A 14,914-nucleotide genomic window follows, 5' to 3' on the forward strand; every position below is an offset into this window, starting at 1 on the left:
AAAGACCCTTGTTTTTCACCTCTTGGGCTCTGAGACGTCTCTCTCTTGTCTCACTTTAATCTCCCTAATCCGCCAGGATTGGAGTTGAGCTGCCTTCTCTCCACTCAATTCTAGCCCTAGCCGTTAGGTAAAGTACACAATGTCTGAACAGACAGGCTGTCCCATTCTTCCCTAGGTCGCCAAGCACAAGAGCCAGCCACCACCTTGCTCCACACACCTTTGACCCCCTCCTCAAAGGCAGGCATAATATAGCTACACTCTCCTGAGGAGTTGGAAAGAAGGTCTCCACCACAGAGGGCCCAGCTGCTCATAGAAAGGAAGCTGAGCCCACTTCTCTTTCCTCCCAGGGCTAACCTCGATGAGAATTGCAGAAAGAAGGTTATGTATTTCTTGGGACACCTTGACCTAGAGCTAGAGAAGCAGGGAGGATGAACATAAAGAATTCCTACAATTCTCAGGCCTGGGAAGAGTTCATCTACCCCAAGGTCTAGCCTGGGAACAGGGTCTCTGAAAGAAACAAGAAGGCAGAGATAATTAGGAAGCTCTCAGAGGCACTAAGGGAGAGGTAATGAAGCCAGAGGTTCACTCCTAACTGCTCACTTTTGAGAGTTAGTGACATCTAGGTCTCAGGAGAATTTGCTCTTCAGGGACACATTCCAGCTTGAGTCTGCCACCTAACCATTCTCCTTCCTTTTGTGTTGGCAGAGACAGATTTCATGAAGAACCTCAAAGAATCATCTTTCCATGCCTCTGACTCTGGCTTCTACCTTAGACTTTTGTCTTTCCACTTCTTCCTTCTAACTTCACTTAGGAAGTCCTCCCTCCAGTCCATCTCTTCTGGCTGCAGTCACCTAGGCTCCTCCCTCCTCCTTCCATTCTAGTCCATCACCCTTTCAGAGGACTAGATCTGCGTCAGACGGGCGGAATGAAGGAGTTTGGGGGAGACAAGGAACGCATGGAAATCACACTGGGTCAGCCACACTGCAGGGGCCGGTGGCGGCCCGTAACTACAGCTCCCAGCATGCCGTGGCGCCCGAAAGCTCCGCCCACCGCCGCGCGGTGCATTATGGAGGATGAGTCAGGGTCGGGGCACCGAGCCTCGGTTAGGCTGGAGGGAGAGCTAGGACATCATCGCAAGGCGACGGCTGCTGGAGCGGCTTGGAGATGCAGACGGCTTGGATGACTCCGAGCGTGGGGCGGCAGCTGTTGAGATTAGGGAGCCGAAGGTCTGTACATGACAGGAAGGAACAGGACAGCGGGCCTGGAGACCGAGTCAGAACTGAATCCCTCCTCCCCACAGGTCTCAGCCCAGTGCTGTCTTCGGGCAGCCCCGGCCTGGCCTTGCCCTGCGACCCTGTGCCAGTGGGACCACCCAGGTAAGTAACTTGGACCTTGTGAGGGGGTTCTGGGGTTCCGCCTAGGCCCCACCACACTGCCGCCGGCAGGTGTCTCCCTTTTTATCCCAGTCACCTCCTGACAGCTCTGGCACCGAAAGTAGGGGAAAGGGTAAGCCAGGGTGCCCTAGAATGAAACTACGGGAAAGGCACTGGGTCCATCCAACAACCCCCATAGCCAGCTCTTCCCCTGAGCTTTCTTCTGCACACTGGAATCTCTTTTCCCTGCCTAGCTAACCACCCCTTTATTCTTTACCCAGGCAGTTCCGGACAAATCGGATTCTCTCTCTTCTGATGCTTCAACCGGGGCAAAACCGGCCAACGCGGTAGTGGCCCTGAGGTCGGGTCGATGTATACTAGGGTAGACCCACCCCTGCCAACTGTCTGAAAGTCTTTTCTCTCTGCCCAGGAATCTAAGTCCTTTGCTGTGGGGATGTTCAAAGGCCAGCTCACCACTGATCAGGTGTTCCCATACCCATCCGGTAAGGAAAGGGATAGTCAGCACTGGCTGGGAACAGGGCTCCCGCGAGCCTCACCTTACTGGCCTGTCTTCCCCTAATTCCATCAGTGCTCAATGAGGAGCAGACACAGTTTCTCAAAGAGCTGGTGGGGCCTGTGGCCCGTTTCTTTGAGGTGAGGACTGACACATTCAGGCCCTGATGGGATGGGTAGAGATGTTTAGGAGCTTGAAAGAAACCTGGATCTAAGGTCCTCTGCCTTCCCCAGGAGGTAAACGATCCTGCCAAAAACGACACTCTGGAGTGTGTGGAAGAGACCACTTTGCAAGGCCTTAAGGAGCTTGGAGCTTTTGGTCTACAAGTGCCCAGTGAGTTGGGCGGTGTGGGCCTCTGCAACACCCAGGTGAGGGTAATCTCTTTATTACTTATCAGTATCCCATCTCTAGCTTGGCTCTTCAGCTCCTTCCTCACCCCTAGCTAGGGTTGTGGTCTCTTCCAAGCACCTGCGTTGGGGACCTTGGGAATGTTAGCTTTCCCAGCTGTGTACATAACCCTCCCCTCCAACAAAACACAGTCTGTATACAGCCTCCTGGGACAATGGACCTCAGTTTCCCAAGTACCTGGGAACTGCTTGATGATAGGGTAGTAGGGTCTCCTATCATAACCCAAGACAGACACCAGCATCTTCTGCTGTGCCCTTTTCATGGTCCTGCTTCCCCTCTTCACATTCACTGTGGAGATGGCCCAGGTCAGGCCCTGCCCTCTTGCCCATACTTTCCTGCTCAGTGCAGGTCCCCATGCAGCCAGCTGCAGCTCTAGATACCTGCTTCCTCTCCAGTACGCTCGCTTGGCAGAGATCGTGGGCATGCATGACCTTGGCGTGAGCGTTACCCTGGGGGCTCACCAGAGCATCGGTTTCAAAGGCATCCTGCTCTTTGGCACAAAGGCCCAGAAAGAAAAATACCTCCCCAAAGTGGCATCTGGTAAGGCAATCCTAAGAGACTGGGTGCGGGTGTCCTGATGTTGGCAGATTAGGCCAGTTGGCATTTAGATCACCATATAACTGGGTACATCACTTGGGGGAACTTTTGGGGAGGCATCACAGTGTGCTGGTTGGGAAATTCAAAGAAAATGGATGCTCTCAAAGGTTATTAAGGAAGAACTGCCTGGGGGATGGGACCTTGATGTGCATGAGGACTCCCAGTAAAGGAGCTCTCTCCCCAACAGGGGAAGCTTTGGCCGCTTTCTGTCTAACAGAGCCCTCAAGTGGCTCAGATGCAGCCTCCATCCGATGCTCTGCTATGCGCAGCCCCTGCGGAAAATATTATACCCTTAATGGAAGCAAGATTTGGATCAGGCAATGTTCCATTTCTCCTCTCTTCTCCCCCCTCAGCCCAATTCCAAGCCCCACTGAGCCCTCCAGACTCTTTAACGCCTCCTCATTCTTCCACAGTAATGGGGGCCTGGCAGACATTTTCACAGTCTTTGCCAAGACACCAGTTACAGATGCAGCCACGGGGGTTGTGAAGGAGAAGATCACAGCTTTTGTGGTGGAGAGGAGCTTTGGAGGTGTTACCCAGTGAGTGGATTTAGGGAGGAAGTAGAACCAAGGAGAGGGCCAACACTGAGTTCCAGAGCAAGTGGCAGTTACAGATCACCTTGGGGGCATATGCAAAAGCCAAAGCAAGTGGGCAGCATATTCCCTGTGGGATATATGTTTGGAAGTGGCCCAAAGTTTAGGCTCTAGCAACAAAACCCAACATAGGGCAACAGGACCTAGCTAGGCCTCTGTAGCCCACATGGTATGCAGACAGTGTTCCCTGTATTCACTTACAGTGTGGAAGTTGCAGCTTCTCCCTGTAAAAGGAATGGAGAGGCCATTTTTGTCAGTGGCAACCTGTTCATACCTTGGCTTTCTTGCCCTGCCCTGTCACAGTGGGCCCCCTGAGAAGAAGATGGGCATCAAGGCCTCCAACACAGCTGAGGTGTACTTTGATGGAGTACAGGTGCCGTCGGAGAATGTGCTGGGCGAGGTGGGGGGTGGCTTCAAGGTTGCTGTGCACATCCTCAACAATGGAAGGTTTGGCATGGCTGCAACCCTTGCAGGCACCATGAAAACCATCATTGCTAAAGCAGTAAGTACCCCACCTGAATCCCTAGCTAGTCTGAATATGTCACAGTGCCCACCTTTCCATGTATCCCTGTTCCCTTGCAGGTGTTCCCTACACCAGAGATCCTTCCCCTGCCAGCAGCTCCAAACTTGCTTAGGTCTCCATCCAGCATGGAGTGAATTCTTGGTTGTGGCTTAAGCCCATCTCTCCGGCCAAGCCCCGCCCCTCCCCTGGGCCAACTGCAAAACCATAGTGGGACACATGTGCCTTTTTCCAGGTAGATCATGCTACTAATCGTACCCAGTTTGGAGATAAAATTCACAACTTTGGGCTGATCCAGGAAAAGCTGGCCCGGATGGCTATGCTGCAGTATGTGACTGAGGTGAGGGCCTACTCCACCCCTCTCCTTTGATTCCCATGGTTTTCTTTCTAGTCGAGTCAGACTACAACCCCCAGCAGCACCTGGGGCAGTGGGTCTCCAGCTTTACACCAATGCCCTAGGGGATGCGGAGAGGCATAGTCACCTCAGCTTCTGAAGGGGCAGAGCAATGCTGATCTGCTAAAGTGCTTCTCAGAGATACCAGAAGTTAATTCCACCCCTACCCTTACCCTTTACCCACACCCTTTCAAGAATTCCAGTACCTGGAAGCCCCTGTGATTCAGGAGATCAGATATTTAGATGTGCCTGACCTGTCCATAGAGTTAGAGGGTAAATGCAAAGGCCCTGGGGAGAAGGGAGACTAAGTCAGACTTCATCTTGGAGATTTGGGTATTGAGGCTGAGTCTGATGCAGCTCTTTTCAATATTCCTTCCCTTGTCCCAACTATGCCACCTCAGTCAATGGCTTACATGTTGAGTGCCAACATGGACCGAGGATACACAGACTTCCAGGTAGAGGCTGCCATCAGCAAAATCTTTGGCTCGGTGAGGACCCAGGCATGATGGGAGGGAGAGTCCAGTTTGGGAACTCACCTCCAAAACCAATTTCATCTAGTTCTCTCTCTCTCTCTAGGAAGCAGCCTGGAAGGTGACAGATGAGTGCATCCAAATCATGGGGGGCATGGGCTTCATGAAGGTACAGGTTGGTCCTCTGTAAGGGATGGCCAGGCAGAGTGGGTAGGTACCTCTCAGCAGAGGCTGATGTGTCTTCCTCTGTGCTAGGAGCCTGGGGTAGAGCGTGTGCTTCGAGATATTCGAATTTTCCGGATCTTTGAGGGGACAAATGACATTCTCCGGCTGTTTGTGGCTCTGCAGGGCTGTATGGTAAGAGGGAGAATTGGGGAAAGGGCGTGGGGAGGACAGTGAGTCCTGATTATTGGACCCTCCTCCCTCTCCCACAGGGCAAAGGAAAGGACCTCTCTGCTCTTGGCAATGCCCTAAAGAATCCTCTTGGGAATGCTGGCCTCCTGCTAGGAGAGGCAGGCAAGCAGCTGAGGCGGTAAGCTAGGGTGTGCTGGGAGGCTAGGAAAGGGCAGAATAGGGGCTAGGAGAAGGCAGGACAGCATGCAGCAACTGACCAGTCATTGTCCCCCTTCCTTGCAGGCAGGTAGGGCTGAGCAGTGGCCTGAGTCTCAGTGCAGTCGTCCACCCAGAGTTGAGTCGGAGCGGTGAACTGGTGAGCAGTAGGGCAGAGCCTGCAGGGGAAGGGCTGATGGGGATGGCCCCTCTGAGCCCTATGACCTTCTCTTTCTCTTCAGGCAGTGAAGGCTCTGGAGCAGTTTGCCACTGTGGTAGAGGCCAAGCTGATAAAGCACAAGAAAGGAATTGTCAGTGAGTGCCCTCTACCCCATGTCCCCCTTGCTGTCCCCTCCCTCAGACTAACGCCACCCTACCCTATTTACCTGATAGATGAACAGTTTCTGCTGCAGCGTCTGGCAGATGGAGCCATTGACCTCTACAGCATGGTGGTGGTTCTTTCCAGGTGAGGAGGCAGGGTTGGTTGGAGCCTGAGCCACAGAGGAGCTGGGCCAGGCTCATAGTCCAGGGTTATCTTCTCCTCCTGCTTCCTCATACCAGGGCCTCAAGATCCCTGAGTGAGGGCCACCCTGCAGCCCAGCATGAGAAAATGCTCTGTGACAGCTGGTGTATTGAGGTGAGCCTTGGGGCTACTCAGTGTAGGTAGGTGGCTCAAGGCACAAGCCTGACCCCCTTCTTCCTTCTCTCTAGGCTGCAGCCCGGATCCGAGAGACCATGGCTGCTTTGCAGTCTGACCCTCACCAACAGGAGCTCTTCCGTAACTTCAAAAGCATCTCCAAGGCCTTGGTGGAACGAGGTGGCATAGTCACCAGCAACCCCCTTGGCTTCTAAATACTTCCGACCAGGACCTGGCCAGGTTATGTGCCTTCTCTCAACCCAAAGCCCAGGCCTCCTTCCTGGGGACACTGGTTCACCCTGAAGGGAGGTTCTGTGATCCCAGTACTATGCCTGCTCTCAGGAGCACTTACTGCCTTACAAGTAATAAAGTTTCTTATAAGTCAGAAACTTTGCTACTGTATCTCAGTTCTTTCCATCTGCTGACTGCCTCCCTCCCAAAGAAAGGAGCCAAAGGTGTGGGAAGTTTGCCTCTATTGTTTTATTTGGTGTTTTATACAAATGACTAAAATAAATAGGATAACAAAGGCAGCTACACAGCCCTCAAAAACCAGATAACCAACTTCCTTGGACTGCTGTCTAGGGTGCCCGGCCCCCTTCCTCCTCCCAGGGTACCACTGACCATCCCCCACCCTGCACAGGGCAGACCTGACTAGGCAACTGGAGAAGGGATCACATTCTGGGGTTAGAAGGGGCCAGGAAACATGGATTCTTCGTATAAAAGAGGAAATATCTATTAAAAAATAGCCCCCAAAACATAAGAAAGTCTATTTTATCCCCCAAAAAGGCTTACACAGAAACATAAAGCTAAAAGTAACCAAAAGTTCCTCATTCACCCCTAAGGGAAGGAGGAGGACCAGGCACTGCTGGCGAGAGTCACAGTGGCAATATCTTATGGTAGGCAGCAATTGCCAGGCCACTCCTTGGCAATGCAAGGAGCAATGAGGATGACTGGCAAGATACTTAGTCGCAGAACAGGAGCACCAAGCTGATACAGGACAGGCCAAGGGTGCAGAGTTAACATGGCCCTCCACGGGGCTCTACATAACATCCACAAAGAATTCACTGGGGTTGCCCATAGCCATGTGGAAGCTTTGGCGACTGGCTGTCAATTCTGGGGGCACAGAGCCCAGGTCTCTCACTGGAGGGGCTCCTGGGGGTTGCACCGCTGGAGGCACAGGAGGTGGAGGTGGGGGCATCATGACCACCATCATGGGGTTATAGGGGAGAGCCATGCCAGGGGGAGGTCCATAGGGATGGAGCCCTGGGTGAGCTCGGAGATTAGGAGCACCCCCCGTTGAGCCCCTGGATGGGGGAGGGCCCCCATCACCACTCCCACCAGGATCCCCACCCCGCCGGAGGCTGCCTCCCCGGCTGGAGGGCTCAGACTCACTGCCACTGCCAGACTTGGACTCAGGGGCCCGTTCCTCAGGCCTCCCCGTGCGCCCGGCACCCCCATCGCTTCTTGTTGACCCACTGCTACGGCTCCCTGTAGGGGTAGATGGGATGGGCAATTGAGCCTTAGTATGGGATCCTCTGGCTTCCCCAGCCTCTGCTCCAGCCTCTCCTCCCTGGTTTGCCTCCACCGTGCCCGAAACCCTGCCTGTACTGGTATCTGGGGGCAACTTACCCTCACTGTGCTGGCTGCTGGCACTGCCTCCACCATAGGTATACGATGAAAGCTCATGGTAGGGTGGGGGCTGGGGACTATATGGGTGTGGGGATGGATACTGGTAAGAGAAGGTGGGCAGCAGGGGCCATGGGGTGGCCCCAGGCAGAGGAGCCAAAGTGTCTTGGTCTGAAGCCCCACTGGAGCCATCGTTGTCATTCAGAGATAGGGTGACAAGGTCTGGAAGACAATAAGTCACGGCTTTTCAGAGTCTAAGACCCCCAAGATATTGAATGGAAAGGATCTAGGAACCATTTCCCCAGAGCCACCCATGACAGTCAAATGGGGTTACAAAGGCTTCTGACAGAAAACTATGCTACTAGGGCAGGGACACAGGCAGGGCCACCATTAACCCATAGGCTTCCATGGGACTCAGGAAGGGGTGCTCCTTTCCCCACCAGGCTCAGCTTTGCTCCTGGTGCATAGCTTGTTCAGCAGAACTTGGACAGACCTTACTCCACCCTTGGTAAGTACAGCATATACTCCTTTGTACAGGACACAGACTACTCAACCATCCACAGTAGCCATGGCTGCAGTTTCTGGGCAAGGGATGGAGTTGGAGAGGCAGAATAAGGCAAGCTGAGCTGCTTTCCCATAGCTGGGGACTTACAATTCTCACAGCCGCCACTGAGATCCCCGAAGACGTAATAGCACTGCTCAGAGAACGTGATCTTGTTCACAGTGTGTCTGATGAGCCCTGCCTTCAGCAGCCCGCTGGCATATTTTCGGGCCTCCCTTCGCTCAGGAAAGCCCTCCACATGATGATAAAGCCAGTCGACCACATCCGAGCCTGAGATTACCCACAGAAGAAGGCCTCAAGTTTTCCTCCCAACTCCCACCTTCACCCTTGCTTGTGCCATTCCCAGTTTTGGTATCCTCCCTCCCTTTCCATTCCACCTGCCCATGAGCCAGTAGTACCCAGAAAGGCATTTGGAATGGTGATCTTGAGCCACATGCGGTCCCGGACTTCCAACCCAGACTCTGGAGCTGCCATGGCCTTGGTCACAGATGCCATGTCCATATGGATGGAGAGTCCCCGGCCCTCACAGCCTAACAGGAAACAATGGAGAATTGGAGGTAAGGCCCACTCCCACAGGGTAGGAAGTCAGACCACAACTGACCGGCCTTTGGGCTGGGGGCTCACCATCAGGCAGAGAGGATCCAGATGTAATGGTGCTCATGGATGAGGAGCCTGGATAAGCTGGGAAGGTGCCAGTCAGTGCAGCAGAGTGTGATACCCAGGCAGCAGGGTCAATTGGCTGGATGGGCTCATCTGGGTGAGAAAAAGCCACCAAAATGATCGGTTCTCTCAGATGAACACTCTTATTCCACTTCTCCCTTAACCCTCTCCAGTCCAACCCATCCCCCAAAGCCTGGAGGCCCAGCCCCACCTCCCACCTCCCTTGTTCTCTTGGCTTCAGCCCTTGCCTGAGCAACACTCACTTCGGGGGAGAGTGAAGTAGGCCTGGGGAGACGGATCCCAACACTTGGCTACAGTCAGCACAATGGGACTGTGGGGAAGAGAAGGAGAGTCAGGGGGAGGGGAAGAGGCCTCAGAAGGGTCAAGACCCAGAACTGAATGGATTATAAGAAAGAAAGAGAGAAGACGCACACACAACTGGGTCTGAGAAAGTGAGGTTGAAGGGCTCCACAATGTGAATGACTCAACATGGGTAACTTAAAAATGTACTGCTTTAAAAAAAAAATACTGAGTGCAACAAGGGAGTATAAGCTATACAATTCAATTCACAGGATGCACAAACAGGTAACACTGAACTGTGTTGTTTCAGGGCTCATGCATGGATGGAAAAAATATCAAATGAAATGAGCATTTTGTTTTGTTTTGCTTTGTAACATGGTCTTACTCTGTAGTCCACAATGGCCTGGAATTTGCCATCCTTCTGCCCAGCCGCCTCTGTGTTGTGATTACAGTTGTGCACTACCACACTCAGTGCAAAGACTTTCTTGACCAAAGAAATCAAGTGGGTGATTACCTCTGGGGGAGGAAGTTAGGAGTGTAAAGGGACACTCAGGGGGCAGGCTATCCAGGCTATGGGCAATTTTCTGTTTCATGATCCAGGTGGTGGTAACAAAGGTAGCCCCCTTACAATTACTCACTACATTATACATTTTTGTTTCACGTACTTTAAGTGCTACATCTCACAACTTTTTAAGATTTCAAAACAAGAGGCCCATGGACCTGAGAACAGCTCAGAGGCTCACCCTGGCTTGTGTACAATATCCCTCAGCACCCGCACAGCATCGTCGTTGCTCATATTCTCAAAATTCATGTCATTCACCTGCAGTGTGAGAAGGGATTCAGAGGAAGTGGGAGAGGCACGGACCCTGTCCAAGGCAGCTCTGCAACCCACTGCAGCACACCTGCAAAAGCATGTCCCCTGGTTCAATCCGCCCATCAGCTGCAACAGCGCCCCCCTTCATGATGGAGCCAATGTAGATGCCTCCATCACCACGTTCATTGCTTTGGCCCACAATGGAGATGCCCAAGAAGTTGTATTTCTCTGTGGAGGGAGTCAGTGTGAGGAGGAACAGTACCAGTTATTACATACACCCCAGAATTCTGAAGACCAGGTCCTCCCTTTCCCTAGCCAGACCCCTTCATACCCATGTTGAGGGTGACTGTAATGATGTTGAGAGACATTGTGGAATCTGTGACACTGCTGAAGGACGAGGTCTGTGGTGGGAAAAGGGAGAGGAGCTGAACTGCCCTTCTGTATTCCAGGGATAAGCCCTGGCCCCTGTGTCCTCAGACCACCTAAACCAAGGCCCACTGGTCCCATGAGAACCCCATTACCCTCTCCATGCGAGGTGGCCGCTGTTTCCTCCGTCGCCGGTGGCGCTTGAGGAGACGGGAGGCACTGCTCTGCTCTGTGGAGCTGCTAAACCTGACAGGGATTGGAAGCAAAGCACTTATAGGCTGAAGTGGTCACAGGGCCAAGGGAAATAAGGAAAGAAGAAAAGGAGGAGGCCCAAAGCCTTGGGAAGAGATATGTGGAGCTATACCTGCTCATGGTGTCATCCTCATCTGAGTCCCCCAAGCTGGTACTCTCCAGCTCACTGGTCATGAGGGTAGAGGAGCTCTCATACCCAGCCAGGTGGCGCTCCAGCCTTGAGGGGCCACTAGGCCTGTGGCCCCCAGCTACATATAAACAAGAACCTCAGGAGCCAGGCCTCCTGCCCTTCCACCCACTGAGGCTGGAGCCTGTACCCCCTTCCCAGCTCCCAGTCTACTAGGCTCTAGGGCCTGCCCTCCCCCCTCACCACCATGCTCACTGCTGTCTCTTCTTCGAGGCCGCTCCTGCCTCAGAGACACGACTGACTCAGTTTCTGTTTCAGGCTCCAGATTTTCATGGCTACTGGACACATTTGGGCTAGATGGGCAGAGATGGTTTCCATCCCACGTCAGTAGAACAGGGCTCCAACCTTGGCCTCTCCTCCCAAAGGGTTTAGATTCCCTCTTACCTCCTTCCCCTAGATTCAAGAATACAGAGAACTTACTGGAAGGATGGAGGCCTTGAGTCCCCAATGCCACTGGTCCTTTCTGGTGGTAAAGCGGGTAATGGTGGAGGTGGTGGCACCAATTCTGTCCGAGTCTCATGGGCCAGGGGAGCCATCTCAGTTTGGGAGTTATCTGATGAAACCAGCTAGGAGAGTACAAAATGAGAAAATGTGGCTATACTGGGAAATGAGGTATGAGAGAAGGGACTAAGGGAAAACATCAGAAAGGGAAGAGGGTCTCAGAGACCCTGGAGAAAAGCCAAAAAAAAGCGGTAGCCAGTCTGGGAGGCTCTGGAAGAAAAAGGCAAAGGGGGTCCCAATGACTGGCTCTCCAAGTAGGGAGGGAAGCAGAGAGCCAGGGCTGCCAATGACTGGGCAAGGGGAGAGCTACAGAAATAGGCTGGGGCTTAGAAAAACTTGATAATGAGTCTTAGGGCCCCTTACCCAGGATACCACCCTTCCATTGAAGCAGGGAAGGCGCGCATTGTCATCTGAAATCTCTTCCTTCACCACTCTGCAGAGAGATGTTAAGAGGTCAAAGAGACTAGACTAGCCAGCCCCACCCACATCTCCATTCAAAGCTTCTCCCAGTTCCCATCCAGTCCATGGACACTGACTCTTTCTAGCCCTGTCCAAGTCCTCTGTCTGCTCTTACATTGAAACTACTCATTTTCATAACCAAGAAATTTCTGGACTCAATTCCTCCCTTTCCTTATTTCACCTCCTCTCCCCACCTCATCCTCAGGGGCACAATGCTGCTCCAAAGACTTCCTTGACTCTGATTCAAATCTCTCAATCCAATTTCAAAGGCCATCCCTGGTGGTTATCCACCTACCTAAAATATCTAACTCCAGAACCTTGCATGCAGCCTCCCCAACTCTATCCATGTGCTTTACACACCTGCCCAAAAAAAGGCTCACTCCTCATATAAATCTTTACTCTTCCACTTCCCTTTAGTTTTCTCTAATTCACATCTGGAGAACTGTCCAAATGTGTGGTCTAGGGAAGCTAGTATAAACCTGTACTGAGCAATCTGCTCAGCCTACAGGTCCAAAGACCACCCTTGGGGTCATCTCTCCCACAAGTTCCTTGCAGTGGACTGGACTTGCCACTTTCCAACCACTACTTCAAATCATTAACACCTATTCTATTGAACACCATGTCCTGGACCATCCCTGCCATTCAGTAACCGTCAATAAATATTTGTTGACTAAATAAATATATGAACCATGATGCTCATTCACAAACACAAGACACACACTCCTCTTTAAATTAGGACATTTTTGTTTTTTGAAATAGAGTCTCACTATGTGGTTGAAGCTGGCTTTGAACTCATTATGTAACCCAGGCTAGCCTCAAACTCAAAGCAATCCTCCCGCCTCAGCCGCTCAAGTGCTGGGATTACAGGCATGCACCAGAATACCCAGCAAAATTAGGACACCTTTAGCCTAATATGGCCTGGGGGTGCTGATTTATGACAACTCAGTCCATTTGCTATCAATGTGACAAAACAACCCAGTCACTACCAACCTGCCCAGCATAATGTGCTATTCTTCCCAACAAAACTCAATCTCAGCATAGTTTAGTCAACTCCAGGTAATTCTGTATCACTATAACCTAGTCTATGAACTCGTCAGTCTCAATACTAACAATGAAAATTGGCACTCATCAAGAATTTACCATGTCATACACCTGAATTATTTCACACTATGATTATCTTCATTTCACAGAGAAGAAAAATCAAGAAACAAAAGTTAAATAAATTGCTCCAGACTACACTGCTGACAAACAGAAGAACTTGATTTAAACACCAAGACTATCACTCTCCCAATGTTGAACAGTCTTTTTACTTGGAGTCCAGTTTGTTCATTTCTCCTAGTGGAGGTGACATGGTTGTGGGGGTGAAGAATCTACCTCAGGCAAGGAATCCCTTCCTCATCCAGGTGGTAAACCATCTTAGTCTCCCAACAGAACCATACCTACCCCACACCTGCCAACCCAGGCTTTCCCAATCTAATTCAGCCTACCTTCAAAAACTCTTAGATTGAGTACCCAGAGGGCTCAGTCCCAAAGGCTACAAACACAAAAGGGCTTACTCTGCATTATTTACAGTCCCAGTGTAGCCCATAATGTCCCAAATTACCCCAAGAGCCCAATCTATTCTAGTATAGCCTAGTGCCCCCTCAAGCAACTACCTGCCCCCGATATAGACTACAATATCCCAATACAGTTGTCTGTGATAGTAAGCATAGGCTCCAACAGCCTTATTTGCCCCTGTACTGAATGACCCAATAAAACTATGTCAGGATCCAAGAGAAACAATGTCCAACCCAGTAGAGTGCAGAATGGTCCAAGTTTCTACTCCCAGGAAGCCAGCCCAGAACATCTCAATAATATAGATTAGAATGTCCCACGACAAACCTGTCCACCCTAGCATAAGCCCAGAATATACCAAATTGCTCTAGTATGGTCCAAATTACACCAGGATATTACAGAATATCCCCAATCTATATGGTACAGGACTGCTCAGAACATATCAGTCTACCTCAGTACAGTACAGATATCCCCAAACAAACCAGCATTCCTTCATCTATTCCAGTGTAACCTAATATTCTCTAGCCTGATTTAGTATAGCCCAGCCTGTCCCCAAGCATAATTTTATCTATCTTAGGGTGCCCCAGCATAAAACAATCTATTCCACTATAGACCAGAAAAATCTCTGAATACATTTATGCCTTTCAATACTACCCAATCCAATCTAGCACAGTCCCCGTCCTTCTCATAGTATAGGCCTCGAGCTCACCCGAAATCCTGATCCATAGATTTGAAAAAGTACTTAGCGCCCGCGGGCCGCTGCAGAACGCTCTTGAAATCGCCGAGGGTGATGCGCTCGGCTGGGACAGGGATCTTCACCAGGTAAGGTGTCTCTTCCTCGTCCAGATGGTAAATCACCTTCGTCTCCCCGACATTACCGCCCCCCGTGCCGCTGCCCGCCATGGTCTCGCCCGCGCGCTCCCGGGCTCGCCGCCCACCCAACCGGGCTAAACTCCCCCGCCGCGCCTGCGCAGACCCGAAAACCGACGCGCAAGCGCGGACAAGACCGGCCTAGTTTGGGAGATGGGCAGAAAGGGGCGTGGGGCACGAGAGTGGCAGCGTGGACCCGCAGGTCGTGGGGTGCGACCCAAAGCCACGGACGACTGTGTCGCGCGCACCCGCTACCGCTCTCCAGATACCCGCCCACCTCTCCCCACACCACGTGATGTGGGCCCACCCACCCCACGGCGTCCATAGTGCTTGTCACGTGAATGTTCTGGTCACGTGACCCCTCCCTTTTTCCAGCGCGGCTGCCACGTGACCACTGCCTTAAACTACAGCACCGCCCCGCCCCCCCCCCCCCCGCCGCCGCCGCCGCCGCCGCCGCCGCCGCCGCCAGCACCCTGGCTAAAGTGACCTCAAGGTCCGACTCTGCTGTAACTCTTGGGGCGCGCAGCCAGAGGCAGCTCTGATCAGCAGAAGAGTCCTTGTGCAGGGAGTCAGTGGGGATTATAGTACTTGGTGGGGTCCAGTCCTGGACTAGGTGTGAAGAGGGGCAAAGCCAATTAGTTAGGGCCCTAGGGGTGGCTACTCCAAGTGTGCTGGGGTGGGTAAACCCCCAAACCAGGTAATCTCCAG

The 14,914-nt window shown here is 52.2% G+C and overlaps 2 protein-coding genes across 4 annotated transcripts; one reads left to right on the forward strand and one right to left on the reverse strand.

The window, feature by feature from the left end:
- Nucleotides 1–1,040: 1,040 nt before the first annotated feature.
- Acadvl (acyl-CoA dehydrogenase very long chain) lies at nucleotides 1,041–6,444 on the forward strand. 3 transcript variants are annotated; one of them, XM_013076822.3, is made up of 20 exons: nucleotides 1,041–1,226; nucleotides 1,301–1,376; nucleotides 1,655–1,720; nucleotides 1,804–1,876; nucleotides 1,963–2,027; nucleotides 2,121–2,255; nucleotides 2,691–2,835; nucleotides 3,080–3,209; nucleotides 3,306–3,431; nucleotides 3,789–3,987; nucleotides 4,241–4,345; nucleotides 4,801–4,887; nucleotides 4,976–5,038; nucleotides 5,125–5,226; nucleotides 5,304–5,401; nucleotides 5,506–5,578; nucleotides 5,661–5,733; nucleotides 5,812–5,884; nucleotides 5,980–6,055; nucleotides 6,130–6,444. In XM_013076822.3, exons 1-20 carry the CDS (start codon nucleotides 1,165–1,167, stop codon nucleotides 6,268–6,270), a joined length of 1,968 nt encoding a protein of 655 aa, XP_012932276.2. In that variant the 5' UTR covers nucleotides 1,041–1,164; the 3' UTR covers nucleotides 6,271–6,444. The 3 variants fall into 3 exon arrangements, with proteins under 3 accessions (XP_012932276.2, XP_087047855.1, XP_021094156.2); XM_087191729.1 differs by having other exon boundaries at nucleotides 4,801–4,854; XM_021238497.2 differs by lacking the exon at nucleotides 3,306–3,431.
- A 69-nt stretch (nucleotides 6,445–6,513) lies between these two features.
- Nucleotides 6,514–14,496, reverse strand: Dvl2 (dishevelled segment polarity protein 2). The gene is made up of 15 exons (XM_013076917.3): nucleotides 14,046–14,496; nucleotides 11,687–11,756; nucleotides 11,243–11,388; nucleotides 11,018–11,115; nucleotides 10,748–10,883; nucleotides 10,539–10,629; nucleotides 10,349–10,418; nucleotides 10,106–10,245; nucleotides 9,947–10,023; nucleotides 9,167–9,234; nucleotides 8,868–8,996; nucleotides 8,642–8,773; nucleotides 8,334–8,513; nucleotides 7,685–7,903; nucleotides 6,514–7,543 (listed from the first exon to the last, which is right to left on the reverse strand). The coding sequence occupies exons 1-15, from the start codon at nucleotides 14,237–14,239 to the stop codon at nucleotides 7,095–7,097; spliced, it is 2,199 nt and encodes a 732-aa protein (XP_012932371.1). The 5' UTR covers nucleotides 14,240–14,496; the 3' UTR covers nucleotides 6,514–7,094.
- Nucleotides 14,497–14,914: the final 418 nt, after the last annotated feature.

The sequence above is a fragment of the Heterocephalus glaber genome, unplaced genomic scaffold (genome assembly GCF_053883595.1).
Source record: "Heterocephalus glaber isolate CG9 unplaced genomic scaffold, H.glaber_assembly_v1.0 deba00001564, whole genome shotgun sequence".
Classification (NCBI taxonomy): Eukaryota; Metazoa; Chordata; class Mammalia; order Rodentia; family Bathyergidae; genus Heterocephalus; species Heterocephalus glaber.